Below are 25,992 nucleotides of genomic sequence, written 5' to 3'. Positions count from 1 at the left end.
ACGATCTCAACTCACTGCAACCTCCATCTCCTGGGTTCAAGTGATTCTCCTGCCTCAGCCTCCTGAATAGCTGGGATTACAGACCCCTGCCACCATGCCTGGCCAATTTTTGTATTTTCAGTAGAGACAAGGTTTCACTATGTTGGCCAGGTTGGTTTCAAACTCCTGACTGCAAGTGATCCACCTGCTCAATCTCCCAAAGTGCTGGGATTACAGGCGTGAGGCACCGTGCCCAGCCAAAACCCCATTTTAGATACAACTAGCCACATCATTTGCAGGGCCTGGTGTAAAATTAAAATGTGGGGTCCCTTGTTCAACAATGGTTACGAATTTCAATAGGAATACAGCATGAAGCCGGTGTGAGGCCCTGTGGAGGGCAAGGCCCTGTGTGGCTGCCCAAGCCACGGTCCCATGAAGCTGGATTTGGGAGGATGAGTGCGTCTTTCTTATGTATTCAGAATGTTCTTCCCATAAAAAGCCCACTCCTTAATGCTTCAGGAGAGAAAGATTTTTCCATTCTTGGTACCAACCGTGTACTCTCATGGAAGCCACCAAAAAGGATCAAGTGTCTCTTCCAGGCTGCCATCCGATGTCCGCTCCGACCCGAAGGACCCCCTGCTGATCTAAAATGAAAGAAAAAGATACCATCAACTTGCTTAATTTCTGGTTCCTCTAAAGACAACAACAAACACCACCCAATTTTTACACTGATTTCTGTTTTGTGAGCACTTAGTGTTCACAAATTAAATACCATTTAATCTGATCCAAGAGCTACCAAACCATCCTGCTAAGAGCCCAGCTAGCTATGCTCAAACCTCAAGAATAAAGTAGGAGACCATCTCCAAGACCCTGGACTGCATAAAGATTTCCTAGGTAGGATATTATAAACTGGACTCCGCCACAATAAAAAAAACTTCAAAAATACACCATCAGAAAATAAAAAGGCAAGCAACAGACTGGGAGAAGTATTTTGAAACACATGACTGACAAATGACTTGTATCCAGAATCTATCTTTTTTTTTTTTCTTTTTTTGAGATGGAGTCTCCCTCTGTTGCCCAGGCTGGAGTGCAGTAGCCAGATCTCTGCTCACCACAACCTCTGCCTCCCGGGTTCAAGTGGTACTCCTACCTCAGCCTCCCGGGTAGCTGGGATTATAGGCGTGCAGCACCACACTCGGCTGACTTTTTTGTATTTCTAGTAGAGATGGGGTTTCGTCATGTTGGCCAGGCTGGTCTCGAACTCCTGACCTCAAGTGATCTGTTCGCCTCGGCCTCCCAAAGTGCTGAGATTATAAGCATGAGCCACTGCCCGGCCCAGAATTCTATCTTAATAAGATAAATGACTCCATAAAAATACAGGCAAAAAATTTGATCAGAAAATTCGTTAGAAAAATGAGGGAAAAAAAAAGATGGAAATTGGCCAATGAAAAAAGGAAAGGATGCCCAACATCACGAGTGGTCAGGGAAAACATACACCAAGCCCACAGTGACCTCCAAGCACATGTGGCTGGGCACCTGAGATCAAGACAATATCAAGTGCTGGCAAGGACGTGGGGCAGCTGGAGCCACAGCACCGGTGAGAACATAAGACAGTGAAACCACTGGTGAGAATCTAAGACAGTGAAACCACAGGGACTGTTTCTTGTCATGTGAAACATAAACTTAGCGCACAGCTTAGCAATCTGACGCTAGACATTTACTCAAGAGAAAGGAAAACACCGGTCCGCACAGACGGACGTGCACACGTTTATAAATGCTTTTGTGTCACCGCCAGCAGCCCAGCTGTCCCTCAGCGTGTGGTGCTCCCCACATGGGGGAGGACTTCTCCGAAAAAAGGAATTGTTTACTGATGCACACAGCAATGTGCATGAATCTTAAAAACATAGAAAGCAGGTTCTGCTGGACTCCGTGCACACGAGCATCTTAAAGGCGAGATCCGTCTTTGGCCCGGGGTGGCTGCCCAGGGCAGGGGCTGGGAGAGGACAAACTACAGCTCTCTGGGGTGGTGAGGTGAGACGGGGCCACATCTTGACTGTGTTGGGAATTACGTAAGTGTGCATATTGCTTTCTTTTTTTTTTTTTTTTTTGAGACAGAGTTTCGTTCTTGTTGCCCAGGCTGGAGTGCAGTGGCGCAATCTTGGCTCACTGCAACCTCTGCCTCCCGGGTTGAAGCAATTCTCCTGTCTCAGCCTCCCAAGTAGCTGGGATTACCGCTGCCTGCCACCACGACCGGCTAATTCTTGTATTTTTAGTAGATATGGGGTTTCATCATATTGATCAGGTTGGTCTCAAACTCCTGACCTCAGGTGATCCGCCCGCCTCGGCCACCCGAAGTGCTGGGATGACAGGCGTGAGCCACCATGCCCGGCCAGGTGTGCATATTTCTTAACACTCATCTAAGTGTACACCTAAAAAGTGTGCATTTTATTGAATTTTAATGTAATTACGCCTCAATAAAACTGATATAAAAATACACGGCATTAAAAAAATACAAAAATCAAATTTAAAACCTTAAAAATATATACAAATAATAAAAACTATAATTAACCTCCCTAGTAATCAAATAATTTCAAATAAAGCAGAGATACCATTTTATTCTATCAACTTGACAAAGACGTTTAAGAATCAGATTCTTTACAATACTGCATGTCGCAGTAGGTGAAAAGGCAGGTGCAGCCGGGCGCGGTGGCTCACGCCTGTAATCCCAGCACTTTGGGAGGCCGAGGCGGGCGGATCACAAGGTCAGGAGATCGAGACCATGGTGAAATCCCGTCTCTACTAAAAATACAAAAAATTAGCCGGGCGCGGTGGCGGGCGCCTGTAGTCCCAGCTACTCGGGAGGCTGAGGCAGGAGAATGGCGTGAACCCGGGAGGCGGAGCTTGCAGTGAGCCGAGATCGCGCCACTGCACTCCAGCCTGGGCGACAGAGCGAGACTCCGCCTCAAAAAAAAAAAAAAAAAAAAAAAAAAAAAAAAAAAAAGGCAGGTGCAAAGCAAACCCTATCCCAGCTTCTGCAGAGAGGGTTCTCAGTGGTTTTCTCATCTTGATTCTTTCCTGCATCTCCCAGCAGTCCTCCAGCGAACAGACGCGACTGTCACAACCAGCGAGAGGAGCAACGAAACAGAAAGGGGTGGGGAGGAGGCGCTGGCGAGCAGCTGCTCAGAAAGCTCGCAGAGGTGCTCACGCCTGCCGCGGATGTGCAGAGCGCCCAGGCACAGAGGAGGCCGGGCACACAGGAATGGCTTTGGGCTGCAACATCGGCCCGAACAGGCTGTGTGTGCTGGGACTACCCAGGAAATCTCCTAGAGCCGCAAGTCCCAGGGCAGGGCCTTAAGGACGGTTGCTGGGCACAGTCACTATAGCCACTCCCTGGGATCCTCACTGATGACCCGCCTCACCTCCTATTTAGGAATCCACTGCCTGGGATCCTCTGTGGCTTTCACACCTGCTCTCTGCCTGGACCTCCCCCTCTCCACACAGGTCACAGCGACTCTGGGCTGCAAAGGATGGCTACAGCTTCAGTCACACAAGTCAGTGCCTATTCAGGTAATGCATTCTTCCTCCATTTATTTATTTATTTATTTATTTATTTATTTATTTATTTATTTTATTTTTTTTGAGACGGAGTCTTGCTCTGTCACCCAGGCTAGAGTGCAGTGGCGTGATCTCGGCTCAGTGCAAGCTCCGCCTCCCGGGTTTACGCCATTCTCCTGCCTCAGCCTCCCGAGTAGCTGGGACTACAGGCGCCCGCCACCTCGCCCGGCTAGTTTTTTGTATTTTTAGTAGAGACGGGGTTTCACCGTGTTAGCCAAGATGGTCTCGATCTCCTGACCTCGTGATCCGCCCGCCTCGGCCTCCCAAAGTGCTGGGATTACAGGCTTGAGCCACCGCGCCCGGTCCCTCCATTTATTTTTTGTGCATGTTACACAACTGTCCCCAAAACCCACTTACAGGGTTTTATGTAAAAGCCCACCAGTGGGCAGGTATCCTAAAACCGTATCAGGATGGCCGGGCGCAGGGGCTCACGCCTGTAATCCCAGCCCTTTGGGAGGCCAAGGTGGGCGATCACAAGGTCAGGAGTTCAAGAGCAGCCTTACAACATGGTGAAACCCTGTCTCTACTAAAAATACAGTAATTAGCCGGGTGCAGGCGCCTGTAATCCCAGCTACTCGGGAGGCTGAGGCAGGAGAATCGTTTGAACCTGGGAGGTGGAGGCCGCAATGAGCTGAGAATGAGCCACTGCACTCCAGTCTGGGCGACAGAGCAAGACTCCATCTCAAAAAAAAAAAAACAAAACACACACACACACACACACACAAAGAAAACACATCAAGACATGGAATCTCAAATGTAAAAGGAAGCTTGAGTGATCTAATCCAAGTTTACTAGAGTTCAGAGACAGAATTCACCGCGTCAGGGTGACTGCTAGGGGTCTTTGCTTGCCCCAAGCTGGAACAAATTCGGTTCTCACTGTTCAAACGTGGGGTCCCGCCAGCTTCTCTCCTCTAGCACCCTCCATCATATCAGCATCCCTTTTAATGTATCACTCAGAACGACCACCACACCCATCCATGGAATGTCAACCAGAAGCAGTCAGTACCTTTTGCTAGACACCAATTCTATTAATCCAACCCGGAGCTGGCAAGAGCCTTTGGGGTGGCCCCTCACATACTGACACCTAGCAGGGTCTCAGCTCACTAAGTTTCTCTTGAGTCCAGCAAGCTGGCCTTACTTCACAGTTCCAGAGACTCCAAAGCAGCTCCATCCCCTCCGGGCTGGGCACCCCAGGGACAGGGCCATCCAGCAGAGACATACTACACCAGTCAATTGAGAAGAAAACCCCACACATACGGAACAAGAAACGAACGCCCCTCCTGACGAATTTCCTGATGTATTACTTTATAAGAACAATCTGAGGATCAGACCTTCATCCAAATCTAAACCAGTACTGAAACCTCGTCTCTATTAACAATACAAAAAATTAGCCGGGGGAGGTGGCGGGCGCCTGTAGTCCCAGCTATGCGGGAGGCTGAGGCAGGAGAATGGCGTGAACCTGGGAGACGGAGCTTGCAGTGAACAGAGATCAAGACACTGCACTCCAGCCTGGGTGACACAGCAAGACTCTGTCTCAAAAATAAAACTAAACCAGTGTGTGTGCATCCAAGTCCGCTTCAAAAAAAGAGGAGAACCGAGTGCTGCCACTGCCGTCCCCATCCAGCAAAGGAACACAGGTCTGGGGCCTGCAGCAGCCCCGTCGCTGAGGGGTGCCCCCAGCTGCCCTAACCGCGCTGGGGCGGGGCCTCCTTCGGCTGCCTGCATGGGAATCCCACCAGTCTCATCCTCTGGCTGACACAAAGGACTCAATTAACTTTTTGTGGCAGTAGCCAAATATCACTGTGTTTTCTACCTAAAAAGGGAAAATTTTTCTATAAAAAGATTCCACGTCCCTCTTTAGAAAAATAAAGTTACTTTAAAAAGCCCATTTATATTTGAATCCCCAACAGGCTTTTCAACTGCTATCATTCCTAAATACGGAGTCTTAAAAAATCCACATGTCCTCCTCACTCAGAGGCCTTTGGACAGCACAAAATACAGAGGAATGTCGTGGGGGCAGCTGCCTCGAGACTCAGGAGCTGCATGCAGGATGGAGCTCCAAGCAGGGTGAGCTGCCAGGCAGTGTCATCACCAGGCCCCTCGACTGGGCCGCTGCCGTGACATTTACAGAAAAGATACACACCAGGTAACTCTACATGCTAAGGGTATAATCAGAATTAAGCACTCTATGCAAACGCTTCTCTGAGTGTTAAAGTCTACACCTTACAAAATTGTACAACATATAGTCAACGCACTGCTTAATGACAGACAGGTTCTGGGAAACAACACATGGTTAGGCGACCTTGTCACTGTGCTGTCCGAGCGCACGCACACACTCCTGGAAGGCACAGCCTGCCACACACCCAGGCTGTCGGGAGAGCCCACTGCTTCTAGGCTACAAACCTGGACAGCATGGTACCGTCCCAGATACTTGAGGCCACTGTAACACAACGGCAAGTATATGTCTCAGCACAGAAAAGGAAGTAAAAACAGTCTGATCATCTCAGCAGACCACCACTGTCCGCGCAGTGCGTCGTGGACAAAAACGTCGTGAAGCAGCCCAACAGCAGGACCACTGCCACACAGGTGCCTTGAGACAGCTGCCAAGCTAAGGAGCAATTCCTGCCAGACCCCTGAGAGTTCAGGTCACAGGGGCTGAGCCAACAGGAAACTCAGTCTAGTGGCTCATCCTCAGACTAGAGAACCCCTGTCTTTCAAGAGCAGTCACAGCGCAGCCAAGGGGGAGCCGTGTGCATGCATCTCCCCTTTCATTTCAAACACATGCCTTTGGAATTTCGCCCTGCTTTTCCAAGTATCAAGCCCATCAAGTAACAAATGATGGCGTATTAAAGACAGAGTACTTAATCACGTTGTGTGGCATGATTAGTAGCTGTCTCCAGAATTCAGATAGCCTAGAAACCACAACCTGGTCTCATCTTAATGATTACCACTCATAGAAAAACCACAATTTCTGTTTATTCTATGCCAGGCACAGTCCTTTTATGTGCATTTATCCTCACAGCAAACTCGTGGTGCAGACATTACCTTTATTCTCATTTTACAGATAAGAAAATTGGCCGGATGCGGTGGCTCATACCTGTAATCCCAGTACTTTGGGAGGCCGAGGCAGGTGAATCACCTGAGGTCAGGAGTTTGAGACCAGCCTGGCCAACATGGTGAAACTCTGCCTCTATTAAAACTACAAAATTAGCCAGGTATGGTGGTAGGCATCTGTAATCCCAGCTACTCGGGAGGCTGAGGCAGGAGAATTGCTTGAACCGGGGAGGCAGAGGCTGCAGTGAGCTGAGATGGCGCCACTGCACTCCAGCCTGGACGACAAGAACGAAAATTCTGTCTCAAAAAAAACAGAAAGAAAATCAAGACCCACAAGTCAAGAAACCCACGAAACCAGTCTGTGGCACAGCCAGAATTTGAACCAAGGTGTTCTGGCTGTCAACACTGATTAAGACACTAAATTACATCAAATGAAGTTAGAGGCCTCAGCACCAATATAAATCTATGGGTCAAAAACCACCTATCCTAGGCCAAGTGCGATGGCTCACGACTGCAATCCCAGCACTTTGGGAGGCCGAGGCAGCCAGATCACTTGAGGTCAGGAGTTCAAGACCAGCCTGGCCAACATGGTGAAACCCCGACTCTACTAAAAATACAAAAAACTAGCCAGGCATGGTGATGCGCACCTGTAATGCCAGCTACACAGGAAGCTAAGGAAGGAGAATCACTTGAACTCAGGAGGCGGAGGTTGCAGTGAGCTGAGATCACGCCACCGCACTCCAGCTCACCTTCCCGGTTTCTCTATAAATCAGTCTTTTTTTTTTTTTTTTTTTGAGACAGTCTCGTTCTGTCACCCAGGCTGGAGCGCAATGGTACGATCTTAGCTCACTGCTACCTCCGCCTCCCGGGTTCAAACGATTCTTCTGCCTCAGCTTCCCGAGTAGCTGGGATTACACGCACCTGCCATCATGCCTAGCTAATTTTTTTTTTGTATGTTTGTAGAGATGGCATTTCACCATGTTGGCCAAGCTGGTCTTGAACTCCTGACCTCAGGTGATCTGCCCGCCTCAGCCTCCCAAAGTGCTGGGATTACAGGCGTGAGCCCACGCCCAGCCCAATCTCTTTAAGTACACGTGGGTCTCGCCTTCGTCCTATCACAGATACATATGATCATCCGTCAGCAAACTGCACAACGGAAAATCCATACACACCCCGGCTTTCCAGTAGGGCAGTTTCTGCCTTCATGAGCTCCTGCTGTTTGCTGTCGATAGAACCCAGGTGGTTTCAGCAAGTCAGAGCTTCAGACCATGTAACCCAACCTGCCTACACCCACGCCCACACCCAAAGGGCAGAGCAGGGCCTGTCCGTTCCTCTGGTGACCTGTACTTCATGCCTGCGACTCTCAGAGGCCAGTCACTATTAGCTAACTCGTTGCTGTCCTTCACTACAGAATCGTAAAATAACAGAATCATCCTGCCCAGGAGCCTTCTCCAGGAAACTGACTTTCACTCAGATGCAGCTTTAGCTGAGGACCAAATGATGACCCCTTCCTCACATCAGGAGGAAAGAGTGCTCACGCTTGTGCGCACACACGCGCGTACACACACACACGCGCGCGTACACACACACACACATTCCTGTGCATCACATCTATATCTTCATTCAACCAAACAGTATCAATCATCTCCCAAGTGCTCCGGTGCACACAAAGATGCACGCACTGCCCGGGAACATTCACAGCAACACTGCAAGTAGCAGAAAAGTGGAAACCAAATGCCCAACGGAGAACAGAAAAACAAAACGTGGTCCATCCATACACCAGCACCTCATCCACACACCACCCCTCATCCATCCACCCACCAGCCCCTCACCCATCCACCCACCGGCCCCTCACCCACCCACACACCGGCCCCTCACCCACCCACACACCGGCCCCTCACCCACCCACACACCGGCCCCTCACCCATCCACACACCGGCCCCTCACCCATCCACCCACCGGCCCCTCACCCACCCACACACCGGCCCCTCACCCACCCACACACCGGCCCGTCATCCATCCACACACCAGCACCTCATCCACCCACACACCAGCAACTCATACAGCCACAGGAGTGAAGCGCTGACACCCGCAACAGCAGGACACGTCCTGACAGCACCATGCGGAAAGAAGAGCCCCTCACAGAGGCCATGTGTTTTGATTCCGCTTTTGTGAAATGCCCAGAAAAGGAAGATCTACAGACGCAGACGGCAGGGACCAGGGGTGGGGGGGGTGACTACTAGGAAAGATGGGGTTTCTTTTTGGGAGATGAAAACGCTCTAAATTTAGATCATGGTGTTGGTTGCGCAATTCTGTGAATATGCTAAAAACCACTGAATTATACATTTGAAAGGGTGATTTGATGGTATACGAATCACATCTCAGAAAAAGCTGTTAAGAAACACCTATGGGGCGGGGTCCTGAAGTGGCCTGGCCTCCATCTGTGGTTTGTGAATCACAGATGATCCCTCAGAGGGCACTGGCTCAGACAAATCTCCCCCAACCCCCTGCACCTCCTCCAGGGGACAGAAAGAGAAGGTGGCGAGCGCCTGGAGAAACGCTGGCTGTCATGTGTGGCAGGCCAACCTAACCAAGATGTGAATATTCAAGCCAGCAAGCTCAGCAGGCAGGGCAGGCCCACCGTGACTGAGGAGGCAAACAAGAGAGCTCCAGCGCTCCCACCCGACACGTGTGCGTCCTGAGGGGGGACCGCCCGATCCAGCTCTGCTCCCTTTTACAGAGGCCCCGGGCTGAGCAGCACAATGGGAGACTGACAGGTTGCGGGGCGAGTAGAGGGGAAACCCTACTTTGGGGGGGTTCCCAGGCGCAGCCACCTCCCCTCCTGCTCCAGAGCCTGATGCTGGGAGGATCCAGGCCAGACTGCACAACAGGGTCTCTCTGCCTCCCAGCCCAGCACAGGGGGCGTGACTCCGCCTTCCTGGGAGCTGCCTGCACACCTAGCTGTGACCCATCTCCACCATGACACACCTTCCTTAAAGGAAAATGCTCTGCAAACACCAGATGCTGGCATTTCTAGTGTTTCACAATGTCCAGTCACTCTTGCCAGGAACTGCAGACTTTCAGCCACCAGCATCTGTTTACATGGGAGGGAAAAGGGGAGTCTTACAACCCCCTCCTCTTCCCAGCCCTTCCCACGCCCTCCATGATTACCACCACTGCCCTGAGCACAGCTCCTGCCTTTGCCTCGAACTCCCTTCAAACTCACATGAGCGCACACACACTTAAACACGCAGAAACAAAAATAAGAAGCGGTTAGTACGGAGATCTGTGCTGCAAAGTCGGATTGGGGCAGCTTTGCAGGCAACTCCCACTCAAGGGAGAGACTGAAGAGATCTCAAAATAGCTGCGAGGGCCACACGCAGCCGTCCAATGAGGCAGGATGCTCACGCGCCTGAGTTTTGGTCTTGACATCAGCATTGCTATTTTCCCCCTCATTTCCAAACCATTATGACGTCAGTCAAGTATATGTGTCTACTGCTAGAATGGAGATGAGACTGTTACAAAGTATCCACATGACACCCTGTCTGTTGCTAGAATGGAGAAGACAATGAAGACTGTTAAGAAGTATCCACTTGGCAAGAAGCAGTGGCTCACGCCTGTAATCCCAGCACTTTGGGAGGCCGAGAGGGGCGGATCATGAGGTCAGGTGATCCAGACCATCCTGGCTAACACGGTGAAACCCCATCTCTACTAAAAAAAAAAAAAAAAAAAAAAAAAAAAAAGAAGTATCCACTCGTCATCCAATGTGCTACAAAAACACCCACCAATCAACCAACCAACCAACAGACAGGAGAGGGCAGCCAGCAAGTGGTCGCCTGGACAGGAGGCCCCGGCACCCTGCTGCTTGCCAGTTTGAGGTCCGTGGTCTGTGAGGAACCAGGCCGCATAGCAGGAGGTGAGGAGGGCCAGCAGACAACACAGGCTGAGCCCCACCTCCTGTCACATCAGCAGCAGCATTAGACCCTCACAGGAGTGCGAACCCTATTGTGAGCTGCAACGCGATGGACCCAGGTTGCGGGATCTGGGTTGTGAGCTCCTTAGGAGAATCTAAGGCCTGATGATCTGAGGTGGAACAGCTTCATCCCAAAACCATCCCCCCGCCACCATCAGGGGAAAAATCGTCTTCCATGAAACCAGTCCCTAGTGCTGAAAAGGTTGGGGACCACTACTATACATTAACCCGACTCAAATCAGATAATCAACATCCCAAAATATACATCACTGTTAAAAATGACCAGGTAACAGGAGGGAATCTATTCTGCCTTCCTACAAGAAAACCCTTAAAAGTCAAAGAAGAGACTGACTACTCCAGATACTGAATTCAGACTCCGTGCGCCTCTACGAATATCTAATTCCCCCCAACTTCAGTCCCTCAGCTGAAAAAATAACTCCCCCACAGAAGTAAAAAATATTCACTAAAAAACGAAAGCACAGTGCAGGGCTGCGTCGCAGCAGCCACGTCTATTCCGTCTCCTGACGAGCTCTTCCTGGACTTCTTAAAAGACATACGCCCAACCCATGAGGATTGCCACACAAGGCCTGCCAGAGCAATCTTCCCCAGAAAAGGCAAAAACCATCTTCACTGCAGCTGAAGCTCCTGAGCTTTCCTTTTAGTTCAATTAAAAAAAAAAAAAAAATGACAGAGGAAAAACCGCCAGAGTAGTCCTCTCTCAGCAGCGGCCACAAAGTGTGTGAACCACAAAGCCCAATTACTGCACCAGGATGCCACACACCACAGCCCAGCCTGTGAAATCAACAGGCTGCGCCCTTCAGTCCCTTGTACCATCCCCAGCTACACTAGCCCATGACGATCTGGTCACACAGCACTCAGAGCCTGACCACCCAAACAATCATTAAGAGAATGCTTTCATTCTACTATCATTAGTAACTTACAAAAGCAAAACCTGTACTACTTTCATTGTTAAGGATCTAAGAGATACTTTACATGAATGTTCTTACTTCTTTTAAGCAGCAGCTAAAAAAATTCACATCAGTTGAACAGTATTCAAAATAAGCATGCCTTCTACCAGTCATGGAGGCTGATGGATCAGACCATAACTGCACCCAGTCTATGGTCCACAGCCGTCAGGATCGGGATCGTGGAGAGGGTACAAGGAGGGGTTGGGGTAAAACACAGATTCCTCAACCCCACATCAAACCTGTTCTGAATGGGACTGATGTCTGGAGTGGGAGGGCAGGAAGGAGCATTCTCCTGGGCTCCCTAGGGGCTACGTGGAGTATGAAGATTTGAGAACCACTCCTCAAGGTCCTCTTCTCTGCTAGCGGACAGCACTGCTGGCCACTGTGCCAGGAAAACCCCCCACTGTCCTCTAAGTTCAGAATCAAAACACGGCCCCTGCAGACGAGTTACCCACAGCACCCTCCTATCAGGGCAGGCAAGACTCATTCTGCAAGGTGCCGCAGCTTAGTCCACCGTCTGCCACAGTTATGAAGTGAGGATGAGCACGGAGAACACTTGAGGAAAACCATGAAGAATATCATGAAACAGGAGCGCCCGCACAGGCATCAGCGCTAACAGTCAGCCCTCCCTCCACACGCCAGCACCGACACTAACTGCAGGCTTTTGGGGGAACCATGAGACACAAGGTGAAAGGCTTTCTAAACGTATATGCCTTGCATTTTGATGTTCTGTTAAGTCTCAAGGCCTCACTTGTGGCCCAGGTTCCAGTGCAGTGATGCAATCACAGCTCACTGCCACCTTGAACTCCTGAGCTCAAGTGATCCTCCCACCCCAGCCTCCCAAGTAGCTGGGATTACACACACGCACCAGCACACCTAGCTAACTTCTTTTATAGAGATAGGTGTTACTATGTTGTCCAGGCTGGTATCAAACTCCTGGGCTCAAGTAATGCTCCCACCTCCGCTTCCTAAAGTGCTGGGATTACAGGCATGAGCCACCGCACCAGGCTTGGACTCTACAATTCTACTTCAGGCCATTTTAAACTTGACTGAAGGTTAAAAAAATAAACCTAACTTTCCAGGGGGTTTACTGGTTAGGATGTGACACTCTTTACCACCACAGCCCAGGTTTAAATTCTTAAACAAATAAACTCAACTAAATGGAGAGATGCACAATGCTCCCGATGGGAGGACCGAGGGGCATGATGGTGTCACTGCCTAAATGCGATTTACCAGCAAACACAATCCAGTCAAAATCCTTCTGGACTCTGGCCGGGCGCGGTGGCTCACGCCTGTTAATCCCAGCACTTTGGGAGGCCAAGGCGGGTGGATCACGAGGTCAAGAGATCAAGATCATCTTGGCTAACATGGTGAAACCCCATCTCTACTAAAAATACAAAAATTAAGGCTGGGTACAGTGGCTCACGCCTGTAATCCCAGCACTTTGTGAGACCGAGGTGGGGGGCTCACCTGAAGTCGGAAGTTCAAGACCAGCCTGACCAACATGAAGAAACCTGATCTCTACTAAAAATATAAAATTAGCCAGGCGTAGTGGCGGGAATCTGTAATCCCAGCTACTCAGGAGGCTGAGGCAGGAGAATCACTTGAACCCGTGAGGTGGAGGTTGCAGTGAGCCAAGATCATGCCATTGCACTCTAGCCTGGGCAACAAGAATGAGACTCTGTCTCAAAAGAAAAAAAAAAATTAGCCAGGCATGATATGATGGCAGGCGCCTGTAATCCCAGCTACTCAGGATGCTGAGGCACGAGAATGGCTTGAAGTGGCAAGCCAAGTGGAGGTTGTAGTGAGCCGAGATTGCACCACTGCACTCCAGCCTGGGCAACAGAGCTAGACTGTCTCAGAAAAAAAAAAAAAAATAGAATTTGAAAAACTGATGGTAAAGCTCATGAAAAAAAATACATGAAAAAGCAAAGACTTTAAGTAAATGAGAAAAATCCTCCAACCTATCAAAATATACCGTAAAGCTACATAATTAATTAAAATGGCATAAAGAACGATACCAAGAAAAGATCAATGAAGCAGAAGAAACCTCAAAAATACAGACCTTCTCCTGTGCACATACAGTGTGCACGCACCAGGTTGTCTGGGTCACTGTGTGAATGCGCACACACACTTGCAAGTGTACACACAAGAGCACGCACACACATGCACACACGCGCACAGACATGCTCACACACACATCTGGGCACACAATCATGCAGGCACACACATGCCCAAAGATGCATGCACACACGCATGCATACACCTGCACACATACATGCACACACGGTCACACATGCATGCACACACACATGCTTACACGTAGGCAGGCATGGTCACACGCATGCACACAGGTACACAGAGGCACACGCACACACACATGCTCACGTTCACATACATGCCTGCAATCATATGCACACACACACAGGTGCACACACGCAGGCTTTTTTCCAAGCATATGTTGTTCTGCATCCTGTTTTTTGTACATATTTTGTACATGTTTTTTGTACAAAATAAGAGAAAGCATTTCTTTAGGGTATAATCCTTAAAGTAAACTTGGGGGTCAGGGGACACGCATATTTAAAATTCCATTGAACGGGTGCCACCCACTGAGCGGTGAGGGCATGTTCTCTCCACCCTGCACCCATTACCCAGCACTGCTCTTGCAGCACCCGCCCCGGGGCCTGCCTCGTGACGCCCTCTGCCCCGTCTTCCGCTCTGCTTCAGAGGGCACCACCCTCCCTGAATGTGAGCTCTGCTTGATGCTGCAGGTACTTTCTCCCCATCGGTCACTATTTTTAACTTTCCCTGTGGCATCATTTTCCACACAAAGACTTTCCTATTTTATATGGGCAAATCCATCTACCTCTTCTAGATTCTGCTGAATGTCTTGCTCAGAAAACTTTAAGATGTGCTTGGAGCTGGTACACAACAGACTGCAGTCAACTGTCACTGCAAGAGAAGGGGTCGCTCGCATTGAAGGTCTTCAAGATGATATCGGGGCAGTGTGGGAGAGGGTAGGCTGAGGCTATGGGGACAGTCAAGGCGCCTGGTGTTTATGAAGGCAAGGGCTCAGCACCCCGAGATGACTACAAGGTGGGAGAGAACGCAGAAAAGGACGTGGACATCAGCTGTCAAACAACATCTCCTGCAGACCATTTGTTACCATTGTACGTCTCGTCAGGGCCTTAACGAGGCTCAACATTAGGCATCTCCCAATCACAAATACGTTAAGCAACAGTAACCGAATCCCGCTGAGCAGTAGAAATACAGAAATTAAGCAGCTCAGCCTGGCACAGTGGTTCACACCTATAATCCCAGCTACTCAGGAGGCTGAGATGGGAGAATCACTTGAGGTCAAGAGTTCAAGACCAACCTGGGCAACATAAAAAGACCCCCTCTCTAAAAAAAGAAAAAAAAATCTTTTGTTTTAAATTAGCCAGGCATGGTGGTGCACGCCTGTAATCCCGGCTACTAGGGAGGCTGAGGCAGGAAGATCACTTGAGCCCAGGAGTTTGAGGCTGCAGTAAGGTGTGATCACACCACCGTACTCCAGGCTGGGCAACAGAGTAAGAATTTATCTCTTGAAGAAGGAAGAAACAAAGGAAGGAGAAAGAGAGACAAAGAAGAGACAGAGAGAGGAGAGAAAGACAAGACCAGAAAGAAAGAGAGACAGACGCCTCCACAAATGGTGATTCTGGCAAAAAGAGGAGAGTGAAGCACATCATGACCCTGTTCCTGCCCCACGACTCCCTGTAGAGACTGAAACTGGGGGCTAAGAATGGCAACTACATTGTACATTTGCAGGATCACTATTTTAAAAAGTCTAATGGCTTCTACAACATACCTTTAAAACTAGTCTCCTGTGTTAATTACCATAGCAAGCATTCGAGGAATGAGGTCCCACTGTAAGGCTATGGTCAAGCCCTCCTCCAGCAAGTGGGCCCAGCGCAGGGAATCTGTCTGCACCCTCCCCATGCACAGCGGACTCTTCATTTGACTGGTTAACATTCCCGGCCTAGAGCCAGGCGGAGCAGTGGAGCCAGCAGAACAGGCCTTGACATCCTGACATGGTTCACCACAACATAATGGAGCCCAAACTCCAGGAAACACCCTGAAATGGCTCATGACATAACCAAGCGAGGGCTCCAGGGAGTGCCGCTGCCCTCCAGCCGAAGCCCCGGGATGTGGAGAAGGCCTGCGCGCAGCGGCCTCTCTCCTGGAAGCAAGGGCACTTCTGCTCTGCTGCTTTAATGGCAGAGAGATGGTGTGTGTAAGGGTGGGTCATGGCAGCGGCAATCGAGCCAGGCCACACCTAGGAGAAGGACGCTAACAACTCTACTTGTCTGTCATTCGACTAGATTTCTTAAATAACTTACATGCAAACACACCATCTGGCTCTCTACACGGACAGACATGCACCTCTTGACTAACGGGAGACACCCGTGGTAAACGTGCATCAGAAACCCCATCAGTGACATTCCCGACAGAGGTGGAAATCAACAGAGGCTGAGTGGGGTTCACCGAAGAGAAATGTCAATGTCCTTCCTGTCTCATACCAGCTCCACGGTTTCTACACCAACTCGACACAGAAAGGGGACACCTTTTAGTCAATGACATATCCCTATGGGGCTCCCCTTCCAGCAAGCTGGGCACCCAGAGCTGCCTCCAAGGGTATAAACAGAAGACCACAGGAGAAGAGCTGCAACATAGGCGAGAGGCTGGCAGCCGACGACAAGAGGAACCTGGAGAACAAAGCCAGGCAGCTGGTGCCCCTACACCTGGCCCAGGCTTCTCTATGAAGTGTCCAGAGAAAACATGGTCTCCCAGGACCCAGCGAGGCTGGGCTCCTGGACTGTGACCCAGGTTCCTCTGAGCCCTGGTATTCTGAGGTCTGCTCCCAGCACTCGGGCTCAGCACACAAGCACAGAAGAGCCACGCCTGGAGCTTAGCTTCTCATCTGGCTTCTTACTTGACTTGTTCCCAGGTCTTGGTGGCCAAATGCAGGACCCAGAGATCCTTGTAGTGGTAGAACTGCTCTCCGTTGGGAGAGACAAACTCCCCTCCAAAGACCCACAGCTGTCCGCCACCTTGAGGCACCACCACCGCCTGTGAAAAGAAAGGTGACAGGTCAGGGAACAGCCACACAGCAGCAGGGCCAGTGTCATGGGTGACTGGCAGTGGTGAGCGCTTCAGTACTATCTCAGCTGCCCCGCAACGTGACCGGCCCCACACTCAAGCCACTGTACTCTCCTGCCTCTGAGGGGAGGATTCCGGAGAAGCACCCTCGTAGGAAAGCGTGTCCTCAGTCAAGGGTCTGACAAACTTTCATGGATTCCTAGGTTATAAAATAAACATCCATTTAAATGTAGACAATGCCATATCCCATTAAAGTGGACACAGCTAGTTACCTGAAATATTAATAGTGGTGTGGTGCAACCTAGCAGTGTTTTCCTTTTATTAATATCTACAATAAAGCTGTCTGCCTGCTCTTGTTAATCCCTTTCCTAGCTATTATGGACCAACTAAATTAGCCTCACAAGTACAATGTGCACGTAAAATAAAGTGTTTATGGGCCAGGCACAGTGGCTCACGCCTGTAATCCCAGCACTTTGGGAGGCCAAGGCGGGTGGATCACGAGGTCAAGAGATCAAGAGCATCCCGGCCAACATGAAACCCTGTCTCTACTAAAAATACAAAAATTAGCCGGGCGTGGTGGCTCACACCTGTAGTCCCAGCTGCTCGGAGGCTGAGGCAGGAGAATCGCTTGAACCCAGGAGGCGGAGGATGCAATAAGCCGAGACTGCGCCATTGCACTCCAGCCCGGGTGACAGAGCAAGAATCTGTCTCAAAAAAAAAAAAAAAGAAACCATTTATGTAATGTTTTCTCCTTTTAGAGACAGGGTCTTGCTCTGTAGCCCAGGCTGGAGTACAGTGGTACAATCATCAGTCATCACTCACTGCAGCCTCGACCTCGTGGATTCAAGTGACCCTCCCACCTCAGCCTCCTGAGCAGCTGGGACTACAGGCATGTGATATCATGCCCAGCTGTTTAATTTTTTGTAGCAAAGGGGTCTATGTTGTCCAGGCTGGTCTCAAACTCCTGGCTTTAGTTAATTCTCCCGCCTCAGCCTCCCAAAGCACCCTGGGATTACACACACAAGCCACCGCACCCAGCCTTATGCGACATTATTAATAAAGACTTCAGCACCACAGTAAAGGTGAAGGAGCGCAGTGGGAGTAATGTCCTCCGGGCCACACACGGAAAGGCACCTCCGGCAGCAGGGGATGCTGAGGAGAGAGCAGACCACCAATCAAAAACAAGGACATCCCTGATGGGTCATCAGACACCACCACCAGCTACTCCACATGAGGCCCTCCGTGGCCCACTCCCTCTCAGGGCCCCAAGAACTGCAGGCGGCAGAGTCTTTAGGAGAAGGCACATATCCACCTGTGGGAAGAGCTGCCTGGACAGACTGCTGGGCTGCAAGCAGAGGCGGAGACCACCAGGCTCCACTGGGTCTTTCCTCCAAACCTGCAAATTAAGCAGTGACTGGGGTCCAGGATGAGAAGAGCACGCCTCTAGGCAGCCCGTAGTAGTAACCACACTGGAGGGGGACCCTCAGTGCTGCATCTCCACAGGTGAGAGCCGCCCACCCTGCCCAGGGTCACGCAGCCCAGCTTCGCGTGACTATAATGCACCTGGCGGTGTAATTAAGCAAGAAAAAAAGGCCGGGCACAGTGGCTCACGCCTGTAATCCCAGCACTTTGGGAGGCCGAGGCGGGCAGATCACGAGGTCAGGAGATCGAGACCATCCTGGCTACGGTGAAACCCCGTCTCTACTAAAAATACAAAAAACTAGCCGGGCGAGGTGGCGGGCGCCTGTAGTCCCAGATACTCGGGAGGCTGAGGCAGGAGGAATGGCGTGAACCTGGGAGGCGGAGCTTGCAGTGACCCGAGATTGCGCCACTGCACTCCAGCCTGGGCAACAGAGCGAGACTCCGTCTCAAAAACCAACAAACAAAAAAGGGACAGAGAGAAAAAGCCACCTGAGCACCCCGGCAGCAGGTGAAGCCCCGTTTCCCGGCTCAGCCGTGGTCATCTCAGAGTTGGTTCTTTCATAAAAGCCTGTTGTTTTATCCTCTCTCATTTCGAGGTAAGAGTGAGGATCTAACAGGATGAAGAATGCTTCCACACAGGGCGCAGACAGGGCTGGCAAATGAGAGTGCCAACCTAAGGTCAAGTGCGCCCAGGTGGGGCAGACGGTGGTCCTCAGCAGGCTCCCTCCCAGCACCTCTGAGGTGGTGCTCCGCCCGCCCACACTTAGGAACAGCCACAGTGCCGCCCCTCTGCACCGATGCGGTTCCTTCTTGGGCCAGACAACGGGGGCAGGTAGCAGCAGCACGTGGGGGTGGCATGTCCCTCTCCAACCCACCCACTTCCAGCCGTTCTTTGCATCTGTCATCTCAGCACAGATGACTGACCTGTAAAAGGACAGGCCAGGTTTCCTATCATTCTAAAAGCCCAACAGTCCCATAGGAAGAAACTGACCAATTTACACCTTTACAGCAGACATGATGACTGGCTCAAGGCTGAAACTTAACAAATGTTTTGAGTCTAGAGGAAGTTAGGTGGCACAAACATGCCACATGGTACAACAGAGTTTTAAAATGTCATCTCGTGGAAGACTATTCAATGCCATAGAACAATCCTACAATACATCAATGGGAGAGAACACTATAGAAAGAATACATACACGCACGCTCCAGTTTGCATGAAATAGATGCACAGAAATATGAACTGGCTGGGCGTGGTGGCTCGCATCTCTGATTCCAACGCTTTGGGAGGCTGAGACAGGCAGATCATGAGGTCAGGAGTTCGAGACCAGCATGACCAACATGGTAAAACACTGTCTCTACTAAAAATACAAAAATTAGCCGGGCGTGGTGGTGGGCGCCTGTAATCCCAGCTACTCTGGAGGCTGAGGCAGGGAGAATCACTTAAGCCCGGGAGGCAGAGGTTGCAGTGAGCCGAGACCGCACTACTGTACTCCAGCCTAGGTGACAGAGCAAGACTCTGTATCCAAAAAAAAAAGAAAAGAAAAGAAATATGAACTGTATGTGCAGAGAAAACATGCAGAAAATATAAATTCACAGTTTAGGGAGAATGGACAATGGACTTTCCTTTTAATCCTTTTCATTTTTTACGGAATGAATACTTACGACTTACATAATCAGTCCCTGAAGCCATTCCTGGCCAGGTGCAGTGGCTCATGCCTGTAACGCCAACACGATGGGAGGCTGATGTGGGAGGACTGAGCCCAGGACTTTGACACCAGCCTGGGTAACAAGCAAGACCCTATTTCTAAAATACAAAAAAAAAGCCATTCTTAAAAAATGAAGTCAAACGGCCAGGCGCAGTGGCTCACGCCTGTAATCTCAGCTCTCAGGGAGGCAGAGGCAGGAGGATAGCTTGAGCCCAAGAGTTCGAGACCTGCCTGGGCAATATAGCAAGACCCTGTTCTCCACAAAAACAAAAACAAAAATAAACAAACTAAACAAAGACAAAAAAAAAAAAATGAAGTCAAACTCTAGGCAAACGAGTGTAACCCACAGCACTGCTCTAACATCCTCTCCTCCATCTTAGTTAGAATCCCAGGCCCGACCCAGTCCAACCCAGAGGATCACACAAAGGCAGGCTGATCAGTGGTCTAAGAGCGTCGTACAGCCTACGCCCCAAAGATAATGAACACCAGGAACAAAATAAATATGATTCAAGGGAAGATTAAAATTATGAAGACCCACAGGTCAAACTTCCACTCCTGACCACGATGGAGCACATTAGCTCCCCGCTATCAACAAGGAAAAAACCAGATGAAACCTATGAAGCAACAACCTCCAGACAACGGGAAGCAGGAAGTACAGGACTGGGAACCTGAAAGCCAGGAAACATGCCCGGGAGCCCTGACCCACGACTCCGGCCCCTGTAGGCAGCTTCTTCCCTGGTGCAGGGACGAGGGGCCCAGGCAGGGCAGGCGCTCTTGCATAGCTGAGGAGACAAGGACTGGAGTTCAGGGACACGGAGGCAGCTAAAAGTGACAGGGTAGAGCAATGGAGAGAGGAAGCTACGGGAGAAAGAGCCCTGGCAATCTGCACAGGGCGTCCCCTGGAGTCTCTGTACACTAAGCTGCACCCTGGGAGGGGGAGACCAAGGAACCACTACTGTGAAGACAAAAGCATCTTCTGATGCTGAGAACCATCTGAGCTTACACAGGGCTTGGAAACAGGCAGGTTCCAACCAGACGAGGTAAAAAGATGTCACTGACCACACAGGTCATTTACTAAAGACTGCAGAAAGGCCGCCACTGAGGGCTAAGCCAGCCCTAGGGAGAGTGTCAAAAGGATCAAGATGATCTGCAAGGAACTGAATCACCTGCCAGGACAAAATGCAACACTGTTTGATAGATGAAAAAATCCAGACACTCAGGCTGGGAGCAGCGGCTCATGCCTGTAATCCCAGCACTTTGGGAGGCCAAGGCCTCCGCACCAGCCGCCCACTGCCTATCAACTCTCCAGGTGTCTACCAGACTCTCATGTGGGAAGAGGGAGGGAGGCTGAGAGTCAGTGCTGACATTACCTGGTGAGCACAGCGCCTCGGAGGTGGACTGGGGATGTCAACTTTGGTCCAGGCGTCCTTTCTGATATTGTAGACATAGAGCTCGTTATACAAAAAAGTCTACAGGAAGGAAGAAGAATGTCAGTGTCACGAATGATACGCCGCTAAGACAGTGGTGAGAACAATCTTAATCATGACAGTTCCCTGGGAAACGGACATCCTGAAGCAATGTAAACGATACCAGTGCAGGGAGGCCATGGGGCTGGATCCCCGGGGGGGCCTCGGGGATGGTGACACAATGAAAACGACCCACGGCCCGTGAATCTGGAAGGCACTGAAAGCCCTTGCTGTTGTTTACCAGGGCTGGTCATTCTCCTAATTCAAGTCTAGTTTTTACGTTTTTGTTTTTTCTGAGATGGAGTCTTGCTCTGCTGTGCAGGCTGGAGTGCAGTGGTGCAATCTTGGTCACTACAACCTCTGCCTCCCGGGTTCAAGGGTTCAAGCAATTCTCTGCCTCAGCCTCCCGAGTAGCTGGGATTATAGGCACCCACCACCACGCCTGGCTAATTTTTGTATTTTCAGTAGAGACAGGGTTTCACCACATTGGCCAGGTTGGTCTCAAATTCCTGACCTCAGGTGATCTGCAGCCTCCCAAAGTGCTGGGATTACGGCATGAGTCCCCATACCCAGTCAAGCCTAGTTTCTAAATGCACGCAAACTGAGAGAGGAAGATGGACAAACCCCCAGGTTTGTCCCCAGCAGCTGAACCCCCAGGGCCCATCCCAGGCTGCAGGGAAGGTGAGCTCCTGCTTGTGTGTTTCACACACAATTGTGAAACACAGGTCTTTCTGGCCTGCTCAAAAATAAAAATTAGCTCTACAATGTATCAGCACTTTCCCTATTTAAGACAACCTGAAAGCTGAGTGTGAAACCTGGAAACCTACTGGGAGGAAGAAAGGCACAGACAACCACAAAGACGGGTGAGCCCATCAAGAGTGATGACGACGGAACTGGGGCTCAGTCTAAGTCTGAGGAACGGAGACCCCAGGACACTGACGTCATCAACAGTCATGCCAGTGCCTGGACCATCCTGGCGACATCTCACATCAGGCCTGACAGCTCAAGTGCGTGATACGAGGGGGTGAAGGGGCCAATGCATATTTGATGTCACTGCCTTAAGTTAACTTTCTATCAAATGATACTTATGCAATATGGGAAGAAAAGAAAAAATATATACTTTACTTTTTGGCCGTTGAAATATTCACCTCCGAAAAGGATTAATTCATCTTTCTCAGGATGAACCGAGAGGGAGGCATTTAACCTACAAGAGACACAAGCAGCAGGTCAGCACGGTCACCCCCCAACAACCACCGGAGCGCCATCTCCTTCCTCACAGAATCCTGTCACCACAGACTGGCTGCCTCTGCACTTCCTGAAAGGAGAGCCTGGCATCGAGAGAGGAAGCAAAGGTGCCACTTGAACACCAACCCCTCTACCAGTGCCCAGGGCCACACTCCAAGAACAGCCATGGAGCTGGGCTGGCACAGCGTCTGGTTGTAAAAAAAAAAAAAAAAAAAAAGTCCCCAGGCAGGAACAAGTCCAGATGCCCCTACTGATGTATCAGATGTTCCAGGACTGTCCTTTTTTTTTTTTTTGAGATGGAGTTTCCATCTTGTCGCCCAGGCTGGAGTGCCATGGCACAATCTCGGCTCACCGCAACCTCCACCTCCTGGGTTCAAGCAATTCTCCTGTCTCAGCCTCCCGAGTGGCTGGGACTGCAGGTGCCTGCCACTACATCCAGCTAATTTTTGTATTTTTTCAGTAGAGATGGGGTTTTGGTGTGTGGGCCAGGCTGGTCTCAAACTCCTGACCTCAAGTGATCCGCTCACCTCAGCCTCCACAGTGCTGGGATTACAGGCGTGAGCCACTACACCCGACCCTCAGAACTGTCCTCTTTTAAGAGCCTATTCTCTCAAATCACCTCAAAATTGTTCTAAAAAGTTCAGTATCTAGGCCAGGAGCGGTGGCTTACGCCTGTAATCTCAGCACTTTGGGAGGCCGAGGCAGGTGGATCACGAGGTCAAGAGATCGAGACCATCCTGGTCAACATGGTGAAACCCCGTCTTAACTGAAAATACAAAAATTAGCTGGGCATGGTGGCACGTGCCTGTAGCCCAGCTACTCGGGAGGCTGAGACAGGAGAATCGCTTGAACCCAGTAGGTGGGGGTTGCAGTGAGCTGAGATCACGCCATTGCACTCCAGCCTGGTGACACAGAGAGATTCCATGTGGGGAAAAGAAAAAGAAAAGTCCAATATCTAAGTATTTTAAGTATTTCAATATACATGCCAGATACCTTCCATCTAGAAAATACAAACAACTTTTTTTTTTTGAGACTAAGTCTCGCTCTGTCCCCCAGGCTGAAGTGCAGTGGCCGGATCTCAGCTCACTGCAAGCTCCGCCTACTGGGTTCACGCCATTCTCCTGCCTCAGCCTCCCAAGAAGCTGGGACTACAGGCGCCTGCCACCATATCCAGCTAATTTTTTGTATTTTTAGTAGAGATGGGGTTTCACCGTGTTAGCTAGGAAGGTCTCAATCTCCTGACCTTGTGATCCGCCCGCCTCAGCCTCCCAAAGTGCTGGGATGACAGATGTGGGGCACTGTGCCTGGCCCACACAAACAACTTTCTATTTATTTCACATGAGAACAAAAAAAGAGCTATAAGGAAATTATATAATAATATTATGGGCTGGGCACGGTGGCTCACACCTGTAATCCCAGCACTTTGGGAGGCTGAGACGGGCAGATCACCTGATGTGAGGAGTTCAAAACCAGCCTGGCAAACATGGTGAAACCTCGTCTACTAAAAATACAAAAATTAGCCAGGCATGGTGGTGGGCACCTGTCATCCCAGCTACTCAGGAGGCTGAGGCAAAAGGACCACTTGAATCTGAGAGGCAGAGGTTGCAGTGAGGTGAGATTGCACCATTGCACTCCACCCTGGGCGACCGAGTGAGACAGTCTCAAAAAAAAAAAAAAAGAAATAAAGAAATAAATAAAAACATAGGACCACTCCAGTTGAAAGTAATGAAAGACACGGTGACTATCTGGCGAATCACTGGGAAAGACCCTCCCTTCAGAATCCTCTATGGTGGTGTTCCCCAAGGCATGCTCCATAACGCCAGCTCCAAAAGATGCTTCTCAAAGGAAAAACAGGTTTCAAGGTCAAGTGAGTTTGGGAAATCTGAGAACTCTATTTTCTGTTGGGGATTTATTTGCATAGAAACACGTCACAGGCTGGGGATTTCCGCAGGAAAGAAACCAGTATTAAAAGCTAAACAAAGAATCACCACATGATCCGGCCATTCGTTCCTAGGCATCAGTTCAGATACCTGTATGCAATGCTCATTACAGCCTCACTCCCCAAAGCCAAACAGCAGAGATAACCTAAGTGTCGGTCCACAGATGAGTGGACAAGCACAATGTGGCATATCCACAGACGGAATAGGATTCAGCCAGAAGAAGAAATAAAGTTCTCACACATGCCACAGAGCTGATGAACCTGGACATACCAGATGAAGGACGCCTGTCACAAAAAGACAATTCTATCACTCCACTTATGCAAAATCCCTAGAATAGGCCAATTCACAGGGACAGGAAGTTGACCAGAAGTGACCAGGGGCTGGGGGAGGGGAAATAGGGAGTGACCCTTGAAGGGTATAGACACTTGTCCCATCTTCTGGCTTCCCTGGGCTACACTGGAAGAAGAATTGTCTTGGGCCACACACAAAATACACTAACAATAGCTGATGAGCTTAAAAAAAAAAAATCTCATCATGTTTTAAGAAAGTTTACGGATATGTGTCAGGCTGCATTCGAAGCCGTCCTAGTGTACGGGTTAGATGAGGTTGGTCTAGAGTTTCTATTTGGGGTGATAAAACAATGTTGCAACTGGATAGTGCTAATGGTTTCACAGGGGCATGAAGTAATCCCACTGAACTGTACAGTTTTAATGATTAAAATGGCAAATTCTGGCCAGGTACATTGGCTCACACTTGTAATCCCAACACTTTGGGAGGCCAAGGCGGCTGGATCACCTGAGGTTGGGAGTTCAAGACCAGCCTGACCAACAGGGAGAAACCCCGTCTCTACCAAAAATACAATATTAGCCTTAGCCAGGTGTGGTGGCGCATGCCTGTAATTCCAGATACTCAGGAGGCTGAGGCAGGAGAATTGCTTGAACCTGTGAGGCAGAGACTGCGGTGAGCCTAGCGCACCATTGCACTCCAGCCTGGGCAACAAGAGCCAAACTCTGTCTCAAAAAACATAAAAAGATAAAAAAAAAAAAAAAAAAAAAAAAAAGTGTTTCCCAAATTCCTCTGACCCTGAATCTTTTCTCTCTGAACACCTAATGATTTTGGCAGAAAAGTACCAAACCCAACTTTGGAAACAATCCACACGAGGCCCCACCCAGCCACCAGCGGTACTAGCCCAGGCGTTTCTGCCGCACAGGCAGATGAGGTACTGAGGCAGCTGGTATCGTATCCCCATTTTCCAGGTAGGTCACATCAGAGCCAATCCTGAGGGTGTATTCATTTAGAAACTGGTCATTCTCACTGAGGTTTTCAAGTAATGCGATTGAGAGGTAGGAGGTTCGAAGTTATTAGGTTACCAAGCAAAAGGTCTTCATCTCAGGAGAGCTGCTTCAGTAACTGTTCCCTCCTAGGAAGCATTTCTGGCTGACCCAGGGAACTGCTAACACCTTAAATTATATCCTGACATGAAAT

At 49.9% G+C, this 25,992-nt stretch overlaps 1 protein-coding gene and 1 long non-coding RNA gene across 17 annotated transcripts in view; both read right to left on the bottom strand.

The window, feature by feature from the left end:
• The window catches only part of KLHDC4 (kelch domain containing 4), a 61,233-nt gene that overhangs the window by 29,180 nt on the left and 6,061 nt on the right, over positions 1-25,992 (bottom strand). For 14 of the 16 annotated variants that reach the window (XR_004055371.1, XR_004055375.1, XR_004055369.1 and 11 more), the window contains exons 3-6: positions 22,448-22,526; positions 21,227-21,325; positions 16,562-16,698; positions 531-623 (exon numbers count right to left, since the gene is read on the bottom strand). Coding sequence is in view for 4 of the 16 variants with exons in the window: in XM_010355584.1 (XP_010353886.1) it covers positions 531-623; positions 16,562-16,698; positions 21,227-21,325; positions 22,448-22,526 (408 nt within the window). In the remaining 12 variants the exon portion in view is untranslated. Of the gene's footprint in view, positions 1-530; positions 624-16,561; positions 16,699-21,226; positions 21,326-22,442; positions 22,527-25,992 lie in introns of all 16 variants that reach the window. The other 2 variants (XR_004055379.1, XM_030924670.1) reach the window with 1 other exon arrangement.
• LOC115895209 lies at positions 16,893-18,344 on the bottom strand. Its single transcript, XR_004055382.1, has 3 exons — positions 18,041-18,344; positions 17,801-17,880; positions 16,893-16,927 (listed from the first exon to the last, which is right to left on the bottom strand). It is a non-coding gene; the product is annotated as an uncharacterized LOC115895209 (long non-coding RNA).

The sequence above is a fragment of the Rhinopithecus roxellana genome, chromosome 20 (assembly GCF_007565055.1).
Source record: "Rhinopithecus roxellana isolate Shanxi Qingling chromosome 20, ASM756505v1, whole genome shotgun sequence".
Taxonomy (NCBI): Eukaryota; Metazoa; Chordata; class Mammalia; order Primates; family Cercopithecidae; genus Rhinopithecus; species Rhinopithecus roxellana.
The sequence above is the reverse complement of the archived record's forward strand: the minus strand, read 5'-3'. Positions and strand labels throughout refer to the sequence as shown.